General features: G+C 45.1%; 1 protein-coding gene across 1 annotated transcript; it reads right to left on the bottom strand.

Moving 5' to 3' along the window:
• Nucleotides 1–827: 827 nt before the first annotated feature.
• On the bottom strand, nt 828–19538 carry LOC128337262 (phospholipase A and acyltransferase 5-like). Its single transcript, XM_053278048.1, has 7 exons — nt 19499–19538; nt 15177–15303; nt 10486–10591; nt 8457–8689; nt 4757–4982; nt 3022–3284; nt 828–1357 (listed from the first exon to the last, which is right to left on the bottom strand). The coding sequence occupies exons 2-7, from the start codon at nt 15198–15200 to the stop codon at nt 1265–1267; spliced, it is 945 nt and encodes a 314-aa protein (XP_053134023.1). The 5' UTR covers nt 15201–15303; nt 19499–19538; the 3' UTR covers nt 828–1264.
• Nucleotides 19539–19863: the final 325 nt, after the last annotated feature.

The following is a 19863-nucleotide window of genomic DNA, read 5'->3' as shown; positions in this document are numbered from 1 at the left end:
TGGCCCACAGATGAGGGAGGGGGAAAGAGGAGAAGCCGCTGCCAGTCTGTGAAGACAATACTGAGCTAGATAGACCAAGGGTCTGACTCAGAATATGGCAGCTGCCTATGTCATGGTTTGATCTGGAGGAAGGAGCTGCCCTTCTCCCTGCAGTGACAAGGACTCAGCTCAGCTGCAACCAGAGATAAGCAACTGGACTCCCAAGCAACAGGTATATTTATGCAGAGATACATTAGCAGAAACATTTCAACACACAATTTAACATAGCCCCCTCCCACATATTTCCGTCTGCATTTGCCACCGGCTCGTCTGGTGGCCACTCAGGGAAGGGCCTTCTCCGTTGCTGCCCCGAGGCTTTGGAATGCGCTCCCTAGTGAAATAAGAGCCTCCCCATCTCTGACAGCTTTTTAAAAGTCTTTAAAGATGCATCTGTCCACCCAGGCTTTTAACTGATACTGTTTTGATTGTTTTTAATGTTGCTTTAGAAGATCGTCTTAAAAATTCTAAATGGTTGTGTTTTACATTTCTTGTTTTTTTTTTTGGTTTTTTTTTAAATTTTTAACTAATGTTTTAATATTGTTTTTGAACTCACTGTAAACCGCCCAGAGATGCAAGTTTTGGGTGGTATAAAAAATATGATCAATAAATAAAATAAAATATTTCTTTCCCCACTCCCCCCTCTGTCACCCCCTCAGGGTGTGGAAGCCCTGAACTGCAGCCCGGAACCCCAAGCGTAAGCGCAGCAATTAAGAACGCCACACAGGAAGGGTGCTAAAACAAACAAATGTAGTCAACACTTTTTATTTTTTTAAAAAAATACTGTCAGAAGGATGATATGCTGCATTACCTTTTAAAGGGTCAGTTCCTTTCTGTGTACACGGATAGATCTCCCTCTTTTTCTTTTTATGGTATACAGGCCAATGTGTTCCTTGATCATCTTAGTAGATTATAATTTCTGTTGCAGGATGATAATATTTTTGAAATCACTCAGGTAGCGAGATTTGTTCATGTTGCTGAAAAGTGGGAGAACAATGTCTACCTGACATTGATCATTTTGGAGTCAGTTCAACTGTTTAATTTAGAACGATATCTACTTTGATTTTGGTTATTGTAACTTTGTGTGTGTGTGTATTGACCAGAGATCATGCAATAAGGGTATAATTAACTGCTCATTAAAAAAAATAGAATGCTGTGGGGGGGGGGCGGAGATTAACAGTGGGCCTTGGATTCTTGATTGGTTCATACATTATTTCAGACTGAATAATTAAAATTTTTTGGACAGTTTTCCATAGAGATAGCTGAAATATACTATGGATGGCCATACCAGCGACGCTAAGTAGGTCATTAGGTTTGTGACCTGCAGAAGAGAAAAGGTTTATAGTCAGAGAGCTTGCTGCTGCCCTTTCATGTCTCCAGGCAGAGCTGAAATGAAAGCAAGGAAGTGACTCAGACCTGAAATGGCCAAACTCCAAGGCAATACACATAACCTTTTCTAAACACCTTGAGCAGAGATCTGAATCTGGTCACTAACATTTGAATTTTGTCATTGACGAAATTGCTGGCCTTGTGGTAGTAAGCATGGATTGTCCCCTTTGCTAAGCAGGGCCTGTCCTGTTTTGCATTTGAATGGGAGACTACATGTGATGACCTCTAAGATATTTCCTTTTGTGGATGGGGCCACTCTGGGAAGAGCATCGGAGGTCCCAAGTTTCCTTCCTGGGATCTCCAGATGGGGGTGAGAAAGATAAAGAGGAAAAGGTAAAGAGCCCCAGATGCTGTAGCCTTGCCTCATAGGGAAGGTGCTCCAGGCCCCTGATCATTTTGGTTGCCCACTTCTGCACCTTTTCCAGTTCTACAATATGCTTCTTAAGATATGATGACCAAAACTGTATGCAGTACTCCAGATGTGGCTGCACCACAGTTTTGTATAAGGGCATTATAATATTAGCAGTTTTATTTTCAATCCCCTTCCTACCTTGGAAAAGAGGCGACGAAGGGGAGACATGATAGAGGTCTATAAAATCGTGCATGGTGTGGAGAAAGTGGATAGAGAGAAATTATTCTCCCTCTCACATAACACTAGAACCAGGGGTCATCCCATGAAATTGATTGCCAGGAAATTTACGACCAAAAAATGGAGGTACTTTTTCACACATTGCATAATCAACTTAAATATAAATGAATGAATGAATGAATGAATAAATAAATAAATAAATAAATAAAATAACTTGTGGAACTTTCTGCCACAAGATGTGGTGACAGCCAACAACCTGGATGGCTTTAAGAGGGGTTTGGATAACTTCATGGAGGAGAGCTCTATCAATGGCTACTAGTTGGAGGGCTACAGGCCACCTCCAGCCTCAAAGGCAGGATGCCTCTGAGTACCAGTTATAGCTCCCTTAACTTTACCTGTTAGCCATGCTGGCATCCTCCTGGACTTAGTGGTACCTCTCCTCCGTTTTGGTATATTAAAAAGGCCAATTCCATGATAGGGATCATTAGGAAGGGGATTGAAAATAAAACTGCTAATATTATAATGCCCTTATACAAAACAATGGTGCAGCCAATTCCACGATTTCCCTCTTCTTCTTCTTCTTCTTCCCAGAATGCTTATAGCTCTCTCTCTCTGAGCACCATGCTTCTGGCGGTTAGATATAGGTCTTTCCTGTCATCATGGACCTCTGAATGAAGTAGATTAGTTCAACCTGACATGAATCTCCATGTTTTTCATATACAAGCTGTTGCCCCTGAGACCCTGTTAACTTCTGCTGTAATGGGAGTGAGCGAGCTCCTGAATTACTCTGCTATATAAGTAATTATTACCAACACTATGGAGAGGAGTCAGACACAGACAAGTCCCACGGAAATGAATGGAACTTAAGTTGGCCGTTACTAAGATCCTGTCCTTTGAAATTGCCCTCTGCTCTCTTGCCTGTCTCATTTTCTGGACTAGGAGTCTAGACCCAACCTCAAGATCCTTGCACAGACTGTCACCAGGAGGAGGGTCTGCCCACTACGCACCTGCGAGCTGACAGCGATGCGGTAACGCAGCCAGGTGGCAAAATGCTCACAGTTCCTTGTGAAAAGGTTGTAGGCGAATTCCTCCCCGACTGCTGCATTTGCTTCGTGGACAATGTATTTTGGATCGCTGGGTTTCCATTTTTTGTCCTTTGAGTTGTTGATCCGGGCCTTGTGTTTTCCCTTCACAATCTTCAGCTGCTCTCTCTTCACCACGGCATTCCTGGAAATAACAGACGGAGAACAAGAGGCAGAGACTCCTCTATCTGCAGAAGAGAAGACCCAAACACTAACTGTTAGGACTGACTGCCCTGCATTGCCATGGGAGAGAGGCTAGTCATGTGGCAGCAAATTGTCCCTTTGCTAAGCAGGGTCAGCTCTGGTTTGCATTTGGATGGGAGACTACATGTGTGAGCATTGTGAGATATTCACCCTAGGGGATGATGGAGCCACTCTGGGAAGAGCAGAAGGTCCCAAGTTCCCTCTCTGGCAGCATCTCCAAGATAGGGCTGAGAGACATGCCTGCCTGCAACCTTGGAGAAGCCGCTGCCAGTCAGTGTAGATGACAATATTGAGCTAGATGGACCAAGGGTCTGACTCCGTATGAGGCAGCTTCAGGTTTTAATATGGGTAGTCCCTGAAGCCTAAGGGAAACCGTGCAAAATCCCAGAGCCTTGAGTTAGCAACAGTGGGTGTTAGTGGGGCAAATGTGGTATGAAACCCAGAACATGACAGTATTAGAGTCAAAAGTTCCCTTGGTTACAGTTCACAGCCAAAACACAAGAGAACCAAAATGCATACAGCTGGGGTTCTGAAGCCTGAGTCCCGAGATGGTGGCCCTCGGGCACTGTCGCTGGGGATGATGGGAGTTGTAGTCCAACAACACATTCAAGAACACCTGACATAAAGCATTCACAGTGTCTCCCTGGTCTAGATGGTAGGAAAGAAGGAGGCCCAAATCCTTAGCTGCAAAAAGGTGTTAGATGAGGATCCCTAGGAAATTTTTCACACTGGGATTTTAAAGCCCGGAATGGAGGGGCAGGGGTGTGCGTTCACACATCGGCCAGATTAACCCCGAAGTCCCTGCAAGTTATTGGGGAGCAGTTCGCACACAACTCGCTGTGCATTAGAGTGTAGCCCGATTTATATCCAGGGTAAAACCAATCCGCTATTTGCATCGGTTTTTTTGGGACAGCTTCGAGTTCGCAGTAAAGCCTGCTGTGTGTAAAAAGTCCTCCCAGGCAAGCATAGGAACATAGGAAGCTGCCATATACTGAGACAGACCCTTGGTCCATCTCGCTACCCAGACCCACAGCGGCTTCTCCAAGGTTGAAGGCAGGAGTCTCTCTCAGCCCTGTCTTGGCGATGCTGGAACCTCGATGCTCTTCCCAGAGCAGCTCCATCCCCTGAGGGGAATCTCTTAAAGTGATCACACATGGAGTCTCCCTTTCATATGCAACCAGGGCAGACCCTGCTTAGCTAAAAGGACAAGTCATGCTTGCTGCCACAAGACCAGCAGCCTGACTGCAAGCCGTGTTCCCTCTCTCACCAGGGCAAGGCAGGGGGTGTCTCCTCCCAGCAAGACAGCTCCTTGGTCCCCCTCAGCATATTTGTGAAGTTAGAAGTGGGGGGGTGGTTTGCCCCCAACGTGCATCACTTTCCACTTGCTTGCTTTGAACCGCATTGGCCATTTTGTCACCCACTCCCCCAGTCACTCCACCTAGGAAAATGCTCTTACCCTGTGCACTCACGTGGACCACATCTCCATCACCTACATAGACAGCCCAGTGCTTGAAAATGCCCCGGGAAATCTCAATCAGGTCTCCTGGTTCTGGTTCCAGGTCTGATTCCCACTCTGGTTCCAGTTCAGGTTCCCATTCAGGTTCCAGTTCTGATTCCCACTCTGGTTCCCTTTCCGGCTCCCTTTCCGGTTCCGGTTCCCATTCTGGTTCCCATTCTGGTTCCTACAAGTAGACAAAGCAATACAGAGTTCATGGATTGGCTTAAACTTTCTTTGCCCAGCAGCTGAGCTCCTAGACAGCTCCGATGGCAGAGACAACTTTACTTATTTTTCAATGGCTTTCATCAAAATTTGCAGTATTGCAGCCTGCAGAGCTGGACTCTTCCACAGCTACGTAGCATGGGCCAGGATGAAGAGAGGAGAGCTGGTCTTGTGTTAGCAAGCATGACTTGTCCCCTTAGCTAAGCAGGGTCCACCCTGGTTGCATATGAAAGGGAGACTAGAAGTGTGAGCACTAGGAGATATTCCCCTTAGGGGATGGAGCCGCTCTGGGAAGAGCATCTAGGTTCCGGGTTCCCTCCCTGGCAGCATCTCCAGATTGGGCTGAGAGAGATTCCTGACTGCAACCTTGGAGAAGCCACTGCCTGTGAAGACAATACTGAGCTAGATAGACCAATAGTCTGACTCAGTATATGGCAGCTCCCTATGTTCCTATGAAAGGAGGCATAGTGATGGTCCAGTGCGTAACAATCATATTAATCCATGTAACATCTACTGAGGACTCAGTGGTAGTCAAATGAGCCATCATAGTAGAAATCTGGGTCATTTCCCCATTGGGACAAATCATTTGGGGAGGAGGAGAACCTATGGTTTTTGGAAGGATGGTGCCTCCTTAGAGAATGAGTAACTCCCTGTGTGTAAGTCTTATGTCTCTTGCACCTAGACCTCTTAGAGGAAATGCTTGGATAACTACTTCTAGTCAGAGGCGTATCTATGGGAAACAGCGCCCAGAACAAGCACTGAAATTGCGCCCCTGTCTAAAATGAATCTGTCTTTAATGGGAAGAATTTCAGTGGTGAAAATGAATGTCTTGCCTAAAATGTTGTTTCTCTTTCAGACTATTCCCATAATTAACACTTTAACTTGTTTTAAGCAATGGCAGAAGGATATAACTAAGTTTGTTTGGCAGGGGGAAAGACCAAGAATTAATTTTAAGAATCTAACAGATGCAAAGGAAAGAAGTGGTCTTACCTTGCCAGACTTAAGGTTGTATTTTGATGCTGTTTGTTTGACATGGTTAAAAGAATGGATAACGTTAAGAAACCCTAGAATTCTTGATTTAGAAGGATTTGACAGAAGGTTTGGATGGCATGCGTATTTGTGGTATGAAAAAAGTAAAATACATAAAGATTTTTTGAACCACTATGTGAGAAGGAGTTTAATGAGGGTGTGGTTAAAATACAAAAATTGGTTTGAACCTAAAACTCCGTTATTGGTATCTCCGATTGAAGCCTTATCACGTAAAGAAGTAAATATGCAAATGTGCTGGGGTACCTATAGGGATTTGTTACATTTTCACGAAAAGGATTTTAAGTTAAAAAGCTTAACTGAAATACAAGATTTGGTTAGAGATTGGTTTCAGTATCATCAGTTAAATGAGATGTATAAGAAGGACCTTAATGTCGGATTTGAGGACCAGACTTCAAATTTCGAGAAGGAATTATGTCAAAACGATGAAAAATTAGTATCTAAAATGTATAAACTGTTGCTTTTGGAGGAGACAAGAGAGGAAGTGGTTAAAACGACTATGATAAAATGGGCTCAAGATGCGGGGCGTAATATAGAAATGGTAGCCTGGGAAAAGTTATGGAAAAATGAGTTAAAATTTACTGCATGTTATGCTATCAAAGAAAATTATTATAAAATGATGTATAGATGGTATCTGACACACACAAAAACTGGCATTAATGTATAAAAATGTTTCAAACAAATGTTGGAAGTGTGGACATTTTGAAGGCACATTTTTTCATATGTGGTGGACCTGTGGGAAGGCTAAAGCCTATTTGGATATGATATATAATGAATTAAAGAAAATATTTAAAATGACATTTCCTAAGAAGCCAGAATCCTTCCTGCTGGGAATAACACAAGGTGCAATTTCTACAACCAATTTAACATTTTTTATGTATGCCTCCACGGCAGCTAGAATTATATATGCACAGAAATGGAAGTCTAGTGAACTGCCTTCAAAAGAAGACTGGCTGATAAAAATTTTGGAATATGCGGAGATGGCAAAACTTACAGCACTATTGAAAGATCAAAACTTGGAATGTTTTAAAGAAGATTGGAAACCATTTTTGTTGTATCTAAAGAATTACTTTCCTACTATGGACTTGACAGCAGGGTTTGAAATTTAGTATAAATCGCAGGTTGGTTAGATTAATTATGTTTGTAAGGGTTTGAACTTATGTTTTGATTTATTATCATAGCAAGGGTAAATTTTATAGTTGTTGATTCACGAAGAAATGTGAGCGGGAAGTCCTCCTTTTTGTGTGTATTTTTAATGAATGATAATATTGCTATTGTTAAAATCAATAAAAATTGAATTTGAAAAAAATTAAAAAAATTAAAAAATGGCCTCCAAAAACAAAATGGCAGCGGCAATGCTCCAATGGTCCCTGCGAGGCCCTAGGCCTTGCCAGGCCTTGCAGAGGCCATTTGAGTATGCGTGGTGGCCATTTTGTGAATTGGGGAGGGGCTGGGAAGCAGCATGGCACTGGCGCCCCCTTCAAATGGTGCCCAGGGCACTTGCCCTGGCTGCCCCACCCTAGATTCACATATGCCTCTAGTTCCAAGCACAGTGAAAAACCCAAATCATGTGTGAAGTGCTCCTCCCTGATCGCTCGCAGGGACTTCTGGGTAAATCTGGCCAATATGTGAATGCACACCTTCCATTCTGGAGGAGATGCAAACTAAAAGCCACTCCTGCATACTGAAAGGGGCTCAAACTGACACTGTAGAGGTGGACATTTATTTATTATTTATTTATTACATTTATATCCCGCTCTTTCTCAGAGGAGCTCAGAGTGGTGTACATGCTTATTTTTATCCTCACAACAAGCCTGCGAGGTAGGTTAGGCTGAGAGATACATGACTGGCCAAGAGTCACCCAGTGAGTTGCATGGTTGAATGGAGATTGCACTATATTTAATAACTTTCTCCCCAATCTATATTGAGTTATTTGATGGTCTGTGACTATATCAATAAAGATTGAGTGAATGAGATCGAATGGTTTAAAGTTACATGAGGGCGGATTTTGGTTGAACATTAATTAGGATAAACTTCTTAATGACAAGGGAACCAGTTACCTGGGGCGGGATCCCTCCCTGAAGATCTCTCACTGGAGATCCTCAAGCAGACAGCCATTGGTTAACGATGCCCTCGCTCCTATATGGGGTTAGATGGAATTTCCTGCAAGGGGTTGGGCTAGATGAGCACTAGAAGTCCCCCACAAATCTAGGATTCTGTGGAGAGGAGTCAAACAAGTCCCAAGGAAATGAATCAAACTTAAGTCCATCGTCACTAAGATCCCGTCCTTTGAAATTGTCTTCTGCTCTCTTGCCTGTCTCATTTTCTGGTCTAGACCCAACATCAAGATCTTTGCACAGACTGTCACTATGGTCTGCCCACTACGCACCTGAGAGCTCCGAGGGATGGCATAACACAGCTCTTTGGTGAAATGCCAACTGTACTTGGTGATAGGGTCATAGCTGACATTCTTCCCAACTGCGACATTTGAATCACGGACAATGTCTTTTGGATCTCTGGGTTTCCATTTGGCATCCCATGAGTTGTTGATCCAGGCTTTGTGTTTTCCCATCACATCCTTCAGCCTCTCTTTCTTCACCAGGGAGAATCCTTCGGCACTATCTGCAGAAAAGCCACAAATCCGAACTGTTAGCACTGACTGCCCGGCATTGCCTCGGGAGAGAGGCTGGTCTTGTGGTACCAAGCATGCATTGTCCCCTTTGCTAAGCAGGGTCAGCCCTGGTTTTCATTTGACTGGGGGACTACATGTGAGCACTGTAAGATATTCCCCTGAGGGGATGGGGCCGCTCTGGGAAGAGCATCTGCCTGCTTGCATGCAGAAGGCTGGGTCCAAATTCCCTCCCTGGCAGCATCTCCAAGATAGGGCTGAGAGAGACCCCTGCCTGCAACCTTGGAGAAGCTGCTGCCAGTCTGTGTAGACCATACTGAGCTAGATGGACCAAGGGTCTGACTCAGTATGTGGCAGATTCTGATGTTCCTAAGTTGTGTATGTGTCACAGTGGCTTAAGCAGGGACTGACCATTGTAGCTGGGGATGATGGGAATTGTAGTCCAGCCATGACATCTGGGGACCCAGGCATGGCAGCTCCTGGCTTAGATGATGACCTCTGAATAAATGTTGGCATATTGACTGTTCCAAAAAAGATCTGGTCAACTGGCACGTCAGTGACAGGCAAACATTTTTAAAGTTCCACCATTGTTAGAACAACAAGAAAAGATACCTACAACAGTTTGGAAAACAAGATAGCTGTTGCCAAACAATGCAATTAACTTTAACAATATTTAGACAGCATGTTTTGACTCCAACAGTGCTTGGTGGTGCATCTAGATCAGGGAACGCTTCGCTGAACCATCTTTCTTTTGGGCTTTAATCCTGGAGCATCATAGTCAGCATGCAGTTAGGTTTCTAAAAGCAAAATCAATCCAAAATAAAACAAAATAACAGTAACTATTTTTTAAAAAATGCATGTAATAGGCAGCAGGGCCCGGAACTGAGTTCCGATGCACCAGGCAAATGCATCGGAAAACTTTTCTACTCTTGCTGTGTCTGCAAACACAGCAGGCGGAAGCTAATGTTTCTGTTTTGCTCTGGCTGCCTTTTGCTCTGGCATCTTCCTATGAGACCCTGAAGCCTAAGGAAAACCCTGCAAAAAACTCAGAGCTTTGAATTAGCTGGAGCGGTGTTTAGTGGGGAGAACAAGAGTATGAAACCCAGCACAAGCCAGTATTAGAGTTAAAAGGTTAAAAGTTCCCTTGGTTACAGTTTGCAGGCAAAAGACAAGAGATCCAAGATGCATACAGCTGGGGTTCTGAAGCCTGAGTCCCCAGATGTTGGCCTTTGGGTGCTGTAGCTGGGGATGATGGGAGTTGTAGTCCCACGACCCATTTGAGAATGCCTGACATAAAGCACACTACCACAGTGTCACAACATATTCCTTAAGTGTCCTTCCATACTGCCTGTGTTGTGACACTGCAGTCCCTGCACCGTAAGCAAGGTGCCGTTCACATTTCTGATGCCTTCTTTTGGATTTTAATGCTGCATTACAGCCCTATAACGTCGCATCAGCATAGCCAAAAAAAAAAAAAAAAAAAAAAAGCTGTATTTGCCCATAACACCTTACAACAGCCCTTACAGTGGATTTCAATCGCGGTTTGAATTTGGCACACAAAACGTCGCCGTTTACACCACTTTTTGCGTTGTAAGGCTTGCTATCTGGAAACCACCCAGGACAAAGGGAGACGCTCTACTCTCAGCAAGGCAGCCCCATCAGCATATATGTGAAGTTTGGAGGACTTTTTGCCCCAATATGCATCACTTTACACTTGCTCACTTTGAACCGCATTGGCCATTTTGCCCTCCACTCCCCCAGTCCCTCCTCTTTGGAGAGAAGCTCTTACCCGCTGAAGACACATGGACCACATCTCCATCACCTATGTAGACAGCCCAGTGCTTGAAAACATCCTGGGGAATCTTAATCAGGCCTCCTGGTTCCAGTTCCCATTCCTACAAAGAGACAAAGCAATACAGAGTTCAAGGGTTGGCTTACACAACTTTTGCCCAGCAGCTGGGCTCCTACACAGCTCTAATGGCAGAGACAACTTTACTCTTTTCTTCAAGGGCCAATCCTGCCCTTGAGGCCCTATAAAGCCCCATCCTCAACACTTGCTCCCCAGCCTGGCTTTTCCAAGCATCTCCTTCCTTAGAACATGACCTATTTTGGATGCCATATAAGGGGGCCTTATACACAGGAGGAACAGTGTACTAGTGTGTGAGTCAAGATAATCGGTAAGCTTGTTTTATTCTTTCCATTTGGTGATGAGGATAGGCAGAGGCGTATCTAGGGAAAATAGCGCCTAGAGCAAGCACTGAAATTGCGCCCCCTGTCCAAACATCTGACACCCATCTTTCAGATAACTTTACTATTATATCAGCTGAAAAATATAAGTCAAGCTCATTAATCTTTTAAAATTTCAAAAACTATTTAGCAGTGGACGTAGCCAGATCAAAAAATGCTGGAAAACTACAAATTTCAGTATGCTGGGGCTCATGAAATACCCAAATACTATGTGGAGGTGTACTTGGAAAACTAAACAGAAGTGCCTGTCTAATTCTCTACTATGCATCTACTAGCATCACTATTACATAAGTTTTAAAAATAAATGGAGAATTTGACTTTTCCCAGATACTCTGAAAATAATTAAAGGATATGCAGAGTAAACTGTGTCACTGCTTGGAATATATTCTAGTCTTTCAGAAAGACAGTTAAAATGAGAGAAAGAGAGCAAGAAACTCCCAGTGGGCCTTAATACTAAGGATTTCACACTGATTCAAAGACAAACTCACCATTAATAACCATATTTTTAAGACACCACATTTAACTCACTTATAAGAAGCAAATGAATTCAATCCTAGCTCATAAGCTTCAGCTCAGTATTCACAAGCCCTGATTTCTCTGTACATAGTGCCAAACTGAATATGTGTGCAGTGACTTATATTATATTAAATTATTTTTTTTATCCTGTAGCCCCTTTAGGGCGCTTCCTATAGGCTGGGGGGGGGGGTCTGCAAAGGTTACCCCTCCCACTGCTGGCCTCTAGGGCCTCGCAGAGACCCTTTGAGCATGTGCAGTGGCCATTTTTAAAAATAATTGTTTTGTTTTTTTAATGGCCGCTGAAAACAAAATGGCCACCACACATGCTCAAATGGCCTCTGCGAGGCCTGGTATGGCCTAGGGCCTCACAGAGGCCATTTGAGCATGTGCAGTGGCCATTTTGTTTTTGGTGGCCATTTTTAAAAAATAATAATAATTTTAAGAATTTGCGCCCCCTTCAAGTGGCGCCCAGGGCACGTGCCCTGCCTGCCCCACCCTAGATACGCCCCTGAGGATAGGGATTGTGTGGGGATCATAGCAACTTCCATATAATGTGGTTGTTTGTCTACAGAAGTCTGTAAAAGTGATGTTTTCATGAAGGTACGGGTCACTGAGGAAGACATACCTCGAAACGCATCTGACCCATTGGAAATGACCCACTGAAAAAGACTCTCAAACTTTAAAAAGACTTTTTGTCTGGTGGAAAGGCATTTGGTCTCCATAAGGACTTTGGCTCAGCTGTGAGCCAACTTTGACTATTCAGGGACATTTTAAAAGTATATTCCTTTATGTCATTTTGTATTATATTGTCTGCACAGGAATGTTTTTATGGCATGATTTTAAATGTGTGCAGTTGCCACCTAATGGCGCAGTGGGGAAGTAACTTGCCTAGGGAGCAAGAGGCTGCTGGTTCAAATCTCTGCTGGTATATTTATAGGTGTATGGGAAACATCTATATCGGGCAGTAGCGAAACAGGAAGATGCTGAAAGGCATCATCTCATACTGCAGGGGAGAACGCAATGGTAAACCCTTCCTGTATTCTACCAAAGACAAACACAGGGCTCTGTGGGCGCCAGGAGTTGACACTGACTCGACGGCACAACTTTCCCTTTAGTTGTTCTATGTAGTATTTCTAAATTAATGCCCTCGTCTTCTCTCGTCTGGATTACTGTAACGTGCTCTACCTGGGGTTGCCTTTGGAAACGACCCAGAAGCTTCAGTTGGTCCAGAACGTTGCTGCCCGCCTGCTTATGGGTGCTGGGCGATATGATAGTGTGACACCTCTCTTATGGTCGCTGCACTGGTTACCTATAAGCTTCCGGGTCCAATTCAAAGTGCTGGTTCTCACCTTTAAAACCCTTCAGGGCTTAGCACCTGTTTACCTTCAGGACCACCTCTCCCAGCCAATCCTGTCCCGTCCTGTGAGATCTCAGGTTGCCCTTCTTTCGGTCCCTGGTCTCAGAGAGGTCCATAGTACTAGGGCCCAAGGAAGGGCTTTCTCTGTTGCCGTCCCTTTGCTTTGGAATTCTCTCCCCCTGCCCTCCAATTTGGTCCGCCTCCTCCCTCTCAGCCTTCGAAACCTTATTGAAGACAATTCTTTTCCGCCAGACGTTTGCCCTTTCATTATTCTTTTTCTTTTTTCTGTTTATTTATTCCCCCCTCCCCCTACTTAAATCTCGGATGCTGCTCTTGTTTGTACTAGGGTTGTGCTCCCCCCCTGTTTTTTTTGGCCCACATCCCAAACACCCCCATTTTGTTCTTTGTTCGAAATCAGCCAATCTGAAACATCCCAATTTTGTTCTTTGTTCGAAATCGCAAAATCCGAATCCAAAATGTTTTGGATTTTTAAAAATGGCTCCTTGGAAAAACTAGTGGGTGGGGGTGGCAGTGCCCCGAATCCACCCCAAATAACATCAACATCACACATCAACATACAACAGCAGAGCTTTGCAAAGAACCAGGCAGATTTCCATCTGCCCGCCCCCGAAATGCAATTGATGTACACACAACAGTGTGAAACAACAACAATGAAATGCACACTGCCCCACTGGCCAATGAGGGTAAATTTTACCCTTAAATTTCCTTAAAAGGAATAAGGAGGCAATTGCCAGCAGATCAGCTCATGCTTTTGCTGGCCAAATCTGCAGGCTGGAAGGGCCGGAAATTCAAACCGATGTCAAAACTCAAAATGGAGACTGAAGGAGAAATACTTTTCAAGATCTCAAAATGGAGTTCCCAAACAGCCGAAACAACAAAACATTTTGTATCCGAAACAGGGACGTTTTGTTTCAGCTGCAAAATTTTCTGTTTTGAGCATTGAGGGTTTTGTTTCAGCTACAAAACAGCTGAAATGGCCTGTTTTGTGCACAAAAACATTGTGTATCTGAAACGAAACGCACAGCCCTAGTTGTACACTGCCCTGAGTCTGTGGATTGGGTGGTATATTTAACCTCTTAATAAATAAATAAATAAAAATTACTTACTTAACTCAAAGTGCCCATTATAATTCCTCTCTGATGTCGGCTCAACTCACTGCAAAACTCATAACTTCCTTTTACTATTCGAGAGGTGCTCCTTTTATCCCCGCAGCGGTTAAACTATTTACCACCAAAGTGTATTCTCCGTTGTTTTATGGTGCCCAATTAGGTCCACCTCAAAACTTCTCGAATTTAGAAGTTTTGCAAGCTAAATTCCTGAGATCCTTATTAGCTGTCCATCGCTGGTACTGAGAAGTTGTTTGGCCGGATACAAATGGAATCCACAGTCTGGAGAAATATTTTCCCTATTCTGGTTAAAATTTATGTCCTCCAGCTCAGGCTTGGCTTCCCTCATTACGACTGATTCGTTTAAATTCAAATGGTTTCCATTGATTACTGATACATTAACTTACTATGGGTTTTCTCCAGAGGTTCTGCTGCAGATGGGCAATGACCGGGATAAGGGGGAGATCAAACAATGCATCACTGATGTAGGATTGCAAGAAAAAGCTGCTTCTGTTTCTAAGACTGTCTATCTCGGGGCGCAACTGTTTAATCTCAAGCCAGCAGGCTCTCTGTATTCTATTATTATCCCCAAATTCAGATATGCATTGACATTAGCCCGAATGGACGCCCTTCTATCTGCCGTTCTAGAGGGCAGGTTCAAGGGTATCCCTTTCCCTGCCCGCCTCTGCCCTTGCAGTTCCGGCCAAGAGGAGACCAGTACACATCCAATTTTACACTGTGATTTTTTTAAGGAAGCCCGCTTGAGATTAATCTCCCCCTTATTGTCTAAGTTTTTAGGACACTCTGATGATTTTTATTTGAAGTTTTTATTACTTAACCCAGATGGAAAAAATTATCAACATAGTGGCCAGGTTTTGTTTTTGTAATCTGCAAAACCCGATCGGAGCTTTAGCAAGGCATTTCATAAGTAAGCTTCTATATTTCTCTCTTCTCTCTTTTTATTTTATTTACATGATGCATGGTTTGTATTTCTTTGTATATAGCTCTATGACCGTAATAAAGTTCTGTTCTTAATTAAATTTAAAAAAAATTAATTAATTATATTCAGGCAGGTTCTGAATTTTTGGCAGCCTATTATTACATTAGTTTCTTGAACTGCCCACCAGCTGCCCACCCATGAACCTTGTAAAGAGAATGGCAATGAATCCAGACCTCACCCCCCCCGCCCGCATTTAACCAAGAGTTACATTTCGGGAGCGCCCTTGTAGTTACCTGTTGTGACTGACCAGAGCCCATGATGTCTAAATTCAGAGGTCTCGGCTTCTCCCTTCAGCACGGCTCTCTGCTGTTCTTTCCCGGAATTCTCTCACATCTGGCTACAGGAACCTCCGCCTCACAGCTTGCAGAGGAATTAGATACCCAAAAGTCATGTTGCATCAGAATAGCAAGTCTTAGCATGTGGGAACGTTTGCCAGGGCTGTAGTCACTAAATGGGACTGGGGATCCATTCTGGTCTATCTCGACAGAAAAAATTTCTGCCACAAGATGTTGGTGACAGCCAACCACCTGGATGGCTTGAAGAGGGGTTTGGATCACTTCATGGAGGAGAGGTCTATCAATGGCTACTAGTCCAAGGGCTATAGGCCACCTCCAGCCTCAAAGGGAGGATGCCTCTGAGTCCCAGGTGCAGGGGAGTTACAGAAGGAGAGAGGGCCTGCCCTCAACTCCTGCCTGTGGCTTCCAGGGGCATCTGGTGGGCCACTGTGTGAAACAGGATGCTGGACTAGATGGGCCTTCTTGGGCCTGATCCAGCAGGGCTGTTCTTATGTTCCTACAGAGCACCGGAATAAACCCTCTGGCCGCTGCAACCTTGGTTGGCCTGTGATTCAAATGGGTGGTACATTTTGCTCTACAGGCTGCTTCAGAAAACCAGGGGTTGGTGGGAAGGGGAACCCCCCCTCCCCCACAGGGGACCCACAGGGCCAGAGGTCTCCCCATGGGGCAATTGCCCTCTTCCTTCCCTAACAGTAGAGGATTGGAGGAAAATGTGCAATCCCTTTAGTCATGACGGTAACATGTCCAGGTACTCTCCTCCAGGGAGGAGAGCTGGTCTTGTGGTAAGTTAAAGTAAAGTGTGCCATCAAGTTAGTGTTGACTCCTAGCACCCACGGAGCCCTGTGCAGGGGCGTAGCAAGGTTGGAGTGGGCCAGGGGATGAGATTTTAAAATGCCCCACCCCACTCACTGGAGCTCAGCTCATGAAGTAAAGAAATCTTAAATGAGGCTGAATAGCGGTAACAAAAAGCAGAGTAAATCTTATATATCTATCTACTATGTGCCGCAATAGAACATCATCCTAAATGGTTTTTTTAAAAGGCTTTGTAAATTGTGGATGATGCAAGTCATTCAATGGTCCTAGAGAAAGACCTGCTGTTCTGGCAGCTCCAGGTCTTAACACTCACGTTAATTTCGGGGGATGAATAAAACGGAAGGAAGCCCGGGCGGGTGCATGGCTGGGGGAGTCAGTCATGTGACTTGCCTCGGGGGGGCAAGGCAGTGGGCCGCCAGACAACTGTCTCCCCTTGCCCTATGATAGTTACGCCCCTGGTTGGAGTGGGTCGGGACATGAGATTTTAAAATCCCCCCCATCACTGCCTTCCTAACAGTGGGTGGGGAGTGGGGATGGGGGTGAGGGTGTGTGTGGAAGCGTCACTTGCTTCATTCCTGGGAGTGGGGCTGCTATTAAAGGTGCAAGAGCAGAGCTGGTTAGAAAAGGTGGCAACTAGGGGCATTCGCAAACCGCTGGCAGCAATCCAAAGCAAACAGCCGCAAAGTTTAGCTCCAAGTCCAAGTCACCACTTTGCAAGACTGAAGCGGTGGGATTCTCAAACAACAGCCAGCCACTATTTGTGTCCCCCACTTCATCCTCCCCTGCCCTCCCACGCCCCAAGCCAAGGGTGATGCGACACCAGCACGGCTGGCCTGCCTTCTTTCCTCCTCTTGCCACCGAAGAAACACAAAAGCCACCCACCAACCCCAGTCTCGGTATCCCTGGCAGGAGCAGCCACTGAGCAGCAGAAGGAACTGGGTTTGCCTCAGTTCAAGAGAGAAGAAGGCTTGGCTTCTGTTCTGAGTGGCGGGTGTGTGGGGAAGGCATCATGGGCCTTCCCTGGCCTAGGGCGGGCAGTGCAGAAGGCGGCACCAGGATGGGAACATTATCCTGAGGCTCCTCCATGTGCCTCTCCTGTCCTGTGTGCGTCCTCCTCAGAAGCCGCCCTTCCTGTCTGGTTGTTTTGCAGATGCAGGTGTGGGCCCAGCCCAGCCCATGAGAGCAGGACGAGGGGAGCAGGGAGGGGCCGAGGCAAAAGGTGGTGGGCGGAGATAAGGAGAGGATAAGGAAAGAAAGGAGGGAGGGACTGGAGAGAGAGCAACAGAGAGAGTTGAGAGAAGTAAAATGGAGTGGTGCGTGGCAAAAAACCCCAAACACACACACAAAAGAAAAACACCGGAAAATTGGAATGCTTCAGATACGGGGCGCTGGGGAGTCACGTCATATGACTTGCCTCTGCGGGGGTTCTTGGAGGTGGCGGGTCAGGAGGCAACTGTTTCCCCTTGCCCAATTGTAGCTACGCCCCTGGCCCTGTGGTTTTCTTTAACATAGCACAACATCAGAACAGCCCTGCTGGATCAGGCCCAAGGAGGCTCATCTAGTCCAGTCTCCTGTTTCACGCAGTGGCCCACCAGATGCCACTGGAAGCCACAGGCAGGAGTTGAGGGCATGCCCTCTCTTCTGCTGTTACTCCCCTGCAACTGGTACTCAGAGGCATCCTGCCTCTGAGGCTGGAGGTGGCCTATAGCCCTCCGACTAGTAGCCATTGGGAGACCTCTCCTCCATGAAGTTATCCAAATCCCTCTTAAAGCCTTCCAGGTTGTTGGGTGTCACCACATCTCATGGCAGAGAATTCCACAAGCCGATTATGCGTTGTGTGAAAAATTACTTCTGTTTGTTGGTTCTAAATTTCCTGGCAATCAATTTCATGGGATGACCCCTGGTTCTAGTGTTATGTGATAGGGAGAATTTCTCTCTATCCATTTTCTCCACACCTTGCATGATTTTATAGGCCTCTATCGTAATGTCTCCCCACAGTTGTCTTTTTTTCTAAACTTAAAAGCCCCAGGTGTTGTAGCCTTGCCTCATAAGGAAGGTACTCTAGGCCCCCGATCATCTTGGTTGCCCTCTTCTGCACCTTTCCCAGTTTTGTATAAGGGCATTATAATATTAGCAGTTTTATTTTCAATCCCCTTTCTAATGATCCCAGCATGGAATTGGCCTTTTGCACAGCTGCTGCACATTGAGTCTACACTTTCAACAAGGTGTCCACCACGACCCCAAGATCCCTCTCCTGGTCAGTCACCAACAGCTCAGATCCCATCTGCGTATACTTGAAGTTGGGGTTTTTCGTCCCAATGTGCATCACTTTACACTTGCCAACATTGAACCGCATTTGCCACTTGGTCGCCCACTCACCCAGTTTGGAGAGATCCTTTTGGAGCTCCTCACAATCCGTTTGGGATTTCACTATCCGAAAGAGTTTGGTATCATCTGCAAATTTGGCCACCTCACTGCTTACCCCTGCTTCTAGATAATTTATGAATAAATTAAAAAGCACCGGTCCCAGTACAGATCCCTGGGGGACCCCACTTCTTACTCCCCTCCATTGTGAAAACTCTCAATTTATCCCTACCCTGTTTCCTGTCCTTCAACCAGTTAGCAAGCCACACATGTACTTGTCCCCTTATTCCATGGCCGCTACATTTCCTCAGGAGTCTTTGATGAGGAACTTTGTCGAAAGCTTTTTGGAAGTCCAGATATACTATGCTACCTGGATCACCTTTATCCACACACTTGTTGACACTCTCAAAGAACTCCAAAAGGTTGGTGAGGCAAAATTTACCTTTGCGGAAGCCATGCTGGCTCACTCCCAGCAAGGCCTGTCCTTCTAGGTGCTTTACAATTTTATCTTTGAGGATGCTTTCCATCAATTTGCCTGGAACGGACGTTAGGCTAACCAGCCTGTAATTTCCCGGATCGCCCCTGGGTCCCTTTCTGAAAATCGGTGTTACATTTGCTACTCTCCAGTCCTCCGGTATAGAGCCCGATTGCAGGGATAAGTTATATATTTTAGCAAGGAGGTTGGCAATTTCACATTTGAGTTCTTTGAGGACTCTTGGATGGATGCCATCCGGCCCTGGTGATCTGTTAGTTTTCAGTTTTTTCAGACAGTTTAGAACATCATCTCTTGTCACTTCTATCTGACTCAGTTCTTTAGCCTCCATCCCTAAAAAGCCTGATTCAGGAACAGGTATATGCTCAGTATCCTCTGCCGTGAAGGCGGACGCATATAATTCTTTTAGCTTCTAGGCAACCTCCATATCCTCCTTAATAATCCCTTTCACTCCCTCATTATCTAATGGTCCAGCCGCCTCCCCGGCAGGTTTCCTGCTTCTAATGTATTTAAGGAAGTTTTTGTTATTCCCCTTTATACTTTTGGCTAAAATGTTTAAGATGTGTTATAATCAGGAAGAAGTACTTACTGCAATGTCTCTCTTCAGAAGCACGACTGCAAGTCTTCTGTTCTGCTCCGGAAAAATGCACTCTGCTATCTGCCCATTCTGCCTTCACAGGAAATGGGAGCAGTTTAAAATATCTAGATCAAAAAGCGAAACTGTTCATATGGGCAGGGAAATTACATGTTTACTAATAAGTGTTCTAGTCGATAAAGGACAAAAGTGGACCTAGCCCAACCCTGGAAAGCAAATTAGAAATGCCTTTGATTTACAAATAAAAAAGTCATACTGGGGGCGGGGGGCGGGGTGCAGATGTGGACTGCCGCATTACTAAGACTGCTTAGTGGTGTTAGATTTGGACAGGGGAGACTCAGAGCCCCAAACAGCAAGTT

The sequence above is a fragment of the Hemicordylus capensis genome, chromosome 14, assembly GCF_027244095.1.
Source record: "Hemicordylus capensis ecotype Gifberg chromosome 14, rHemCap1.1.pri, whole genome shotgun sequence".
NCBI lineage: Eukaryota > Metazoa > Chordata > Lepidosauria > Squamata > Cordylidae > Hemicordylus > Hemicordylus capensis.
Note: the sequence above shows the minus strand (reverse complement) of the source record. Positions and strands in the feature narration are given on the sequence as shown.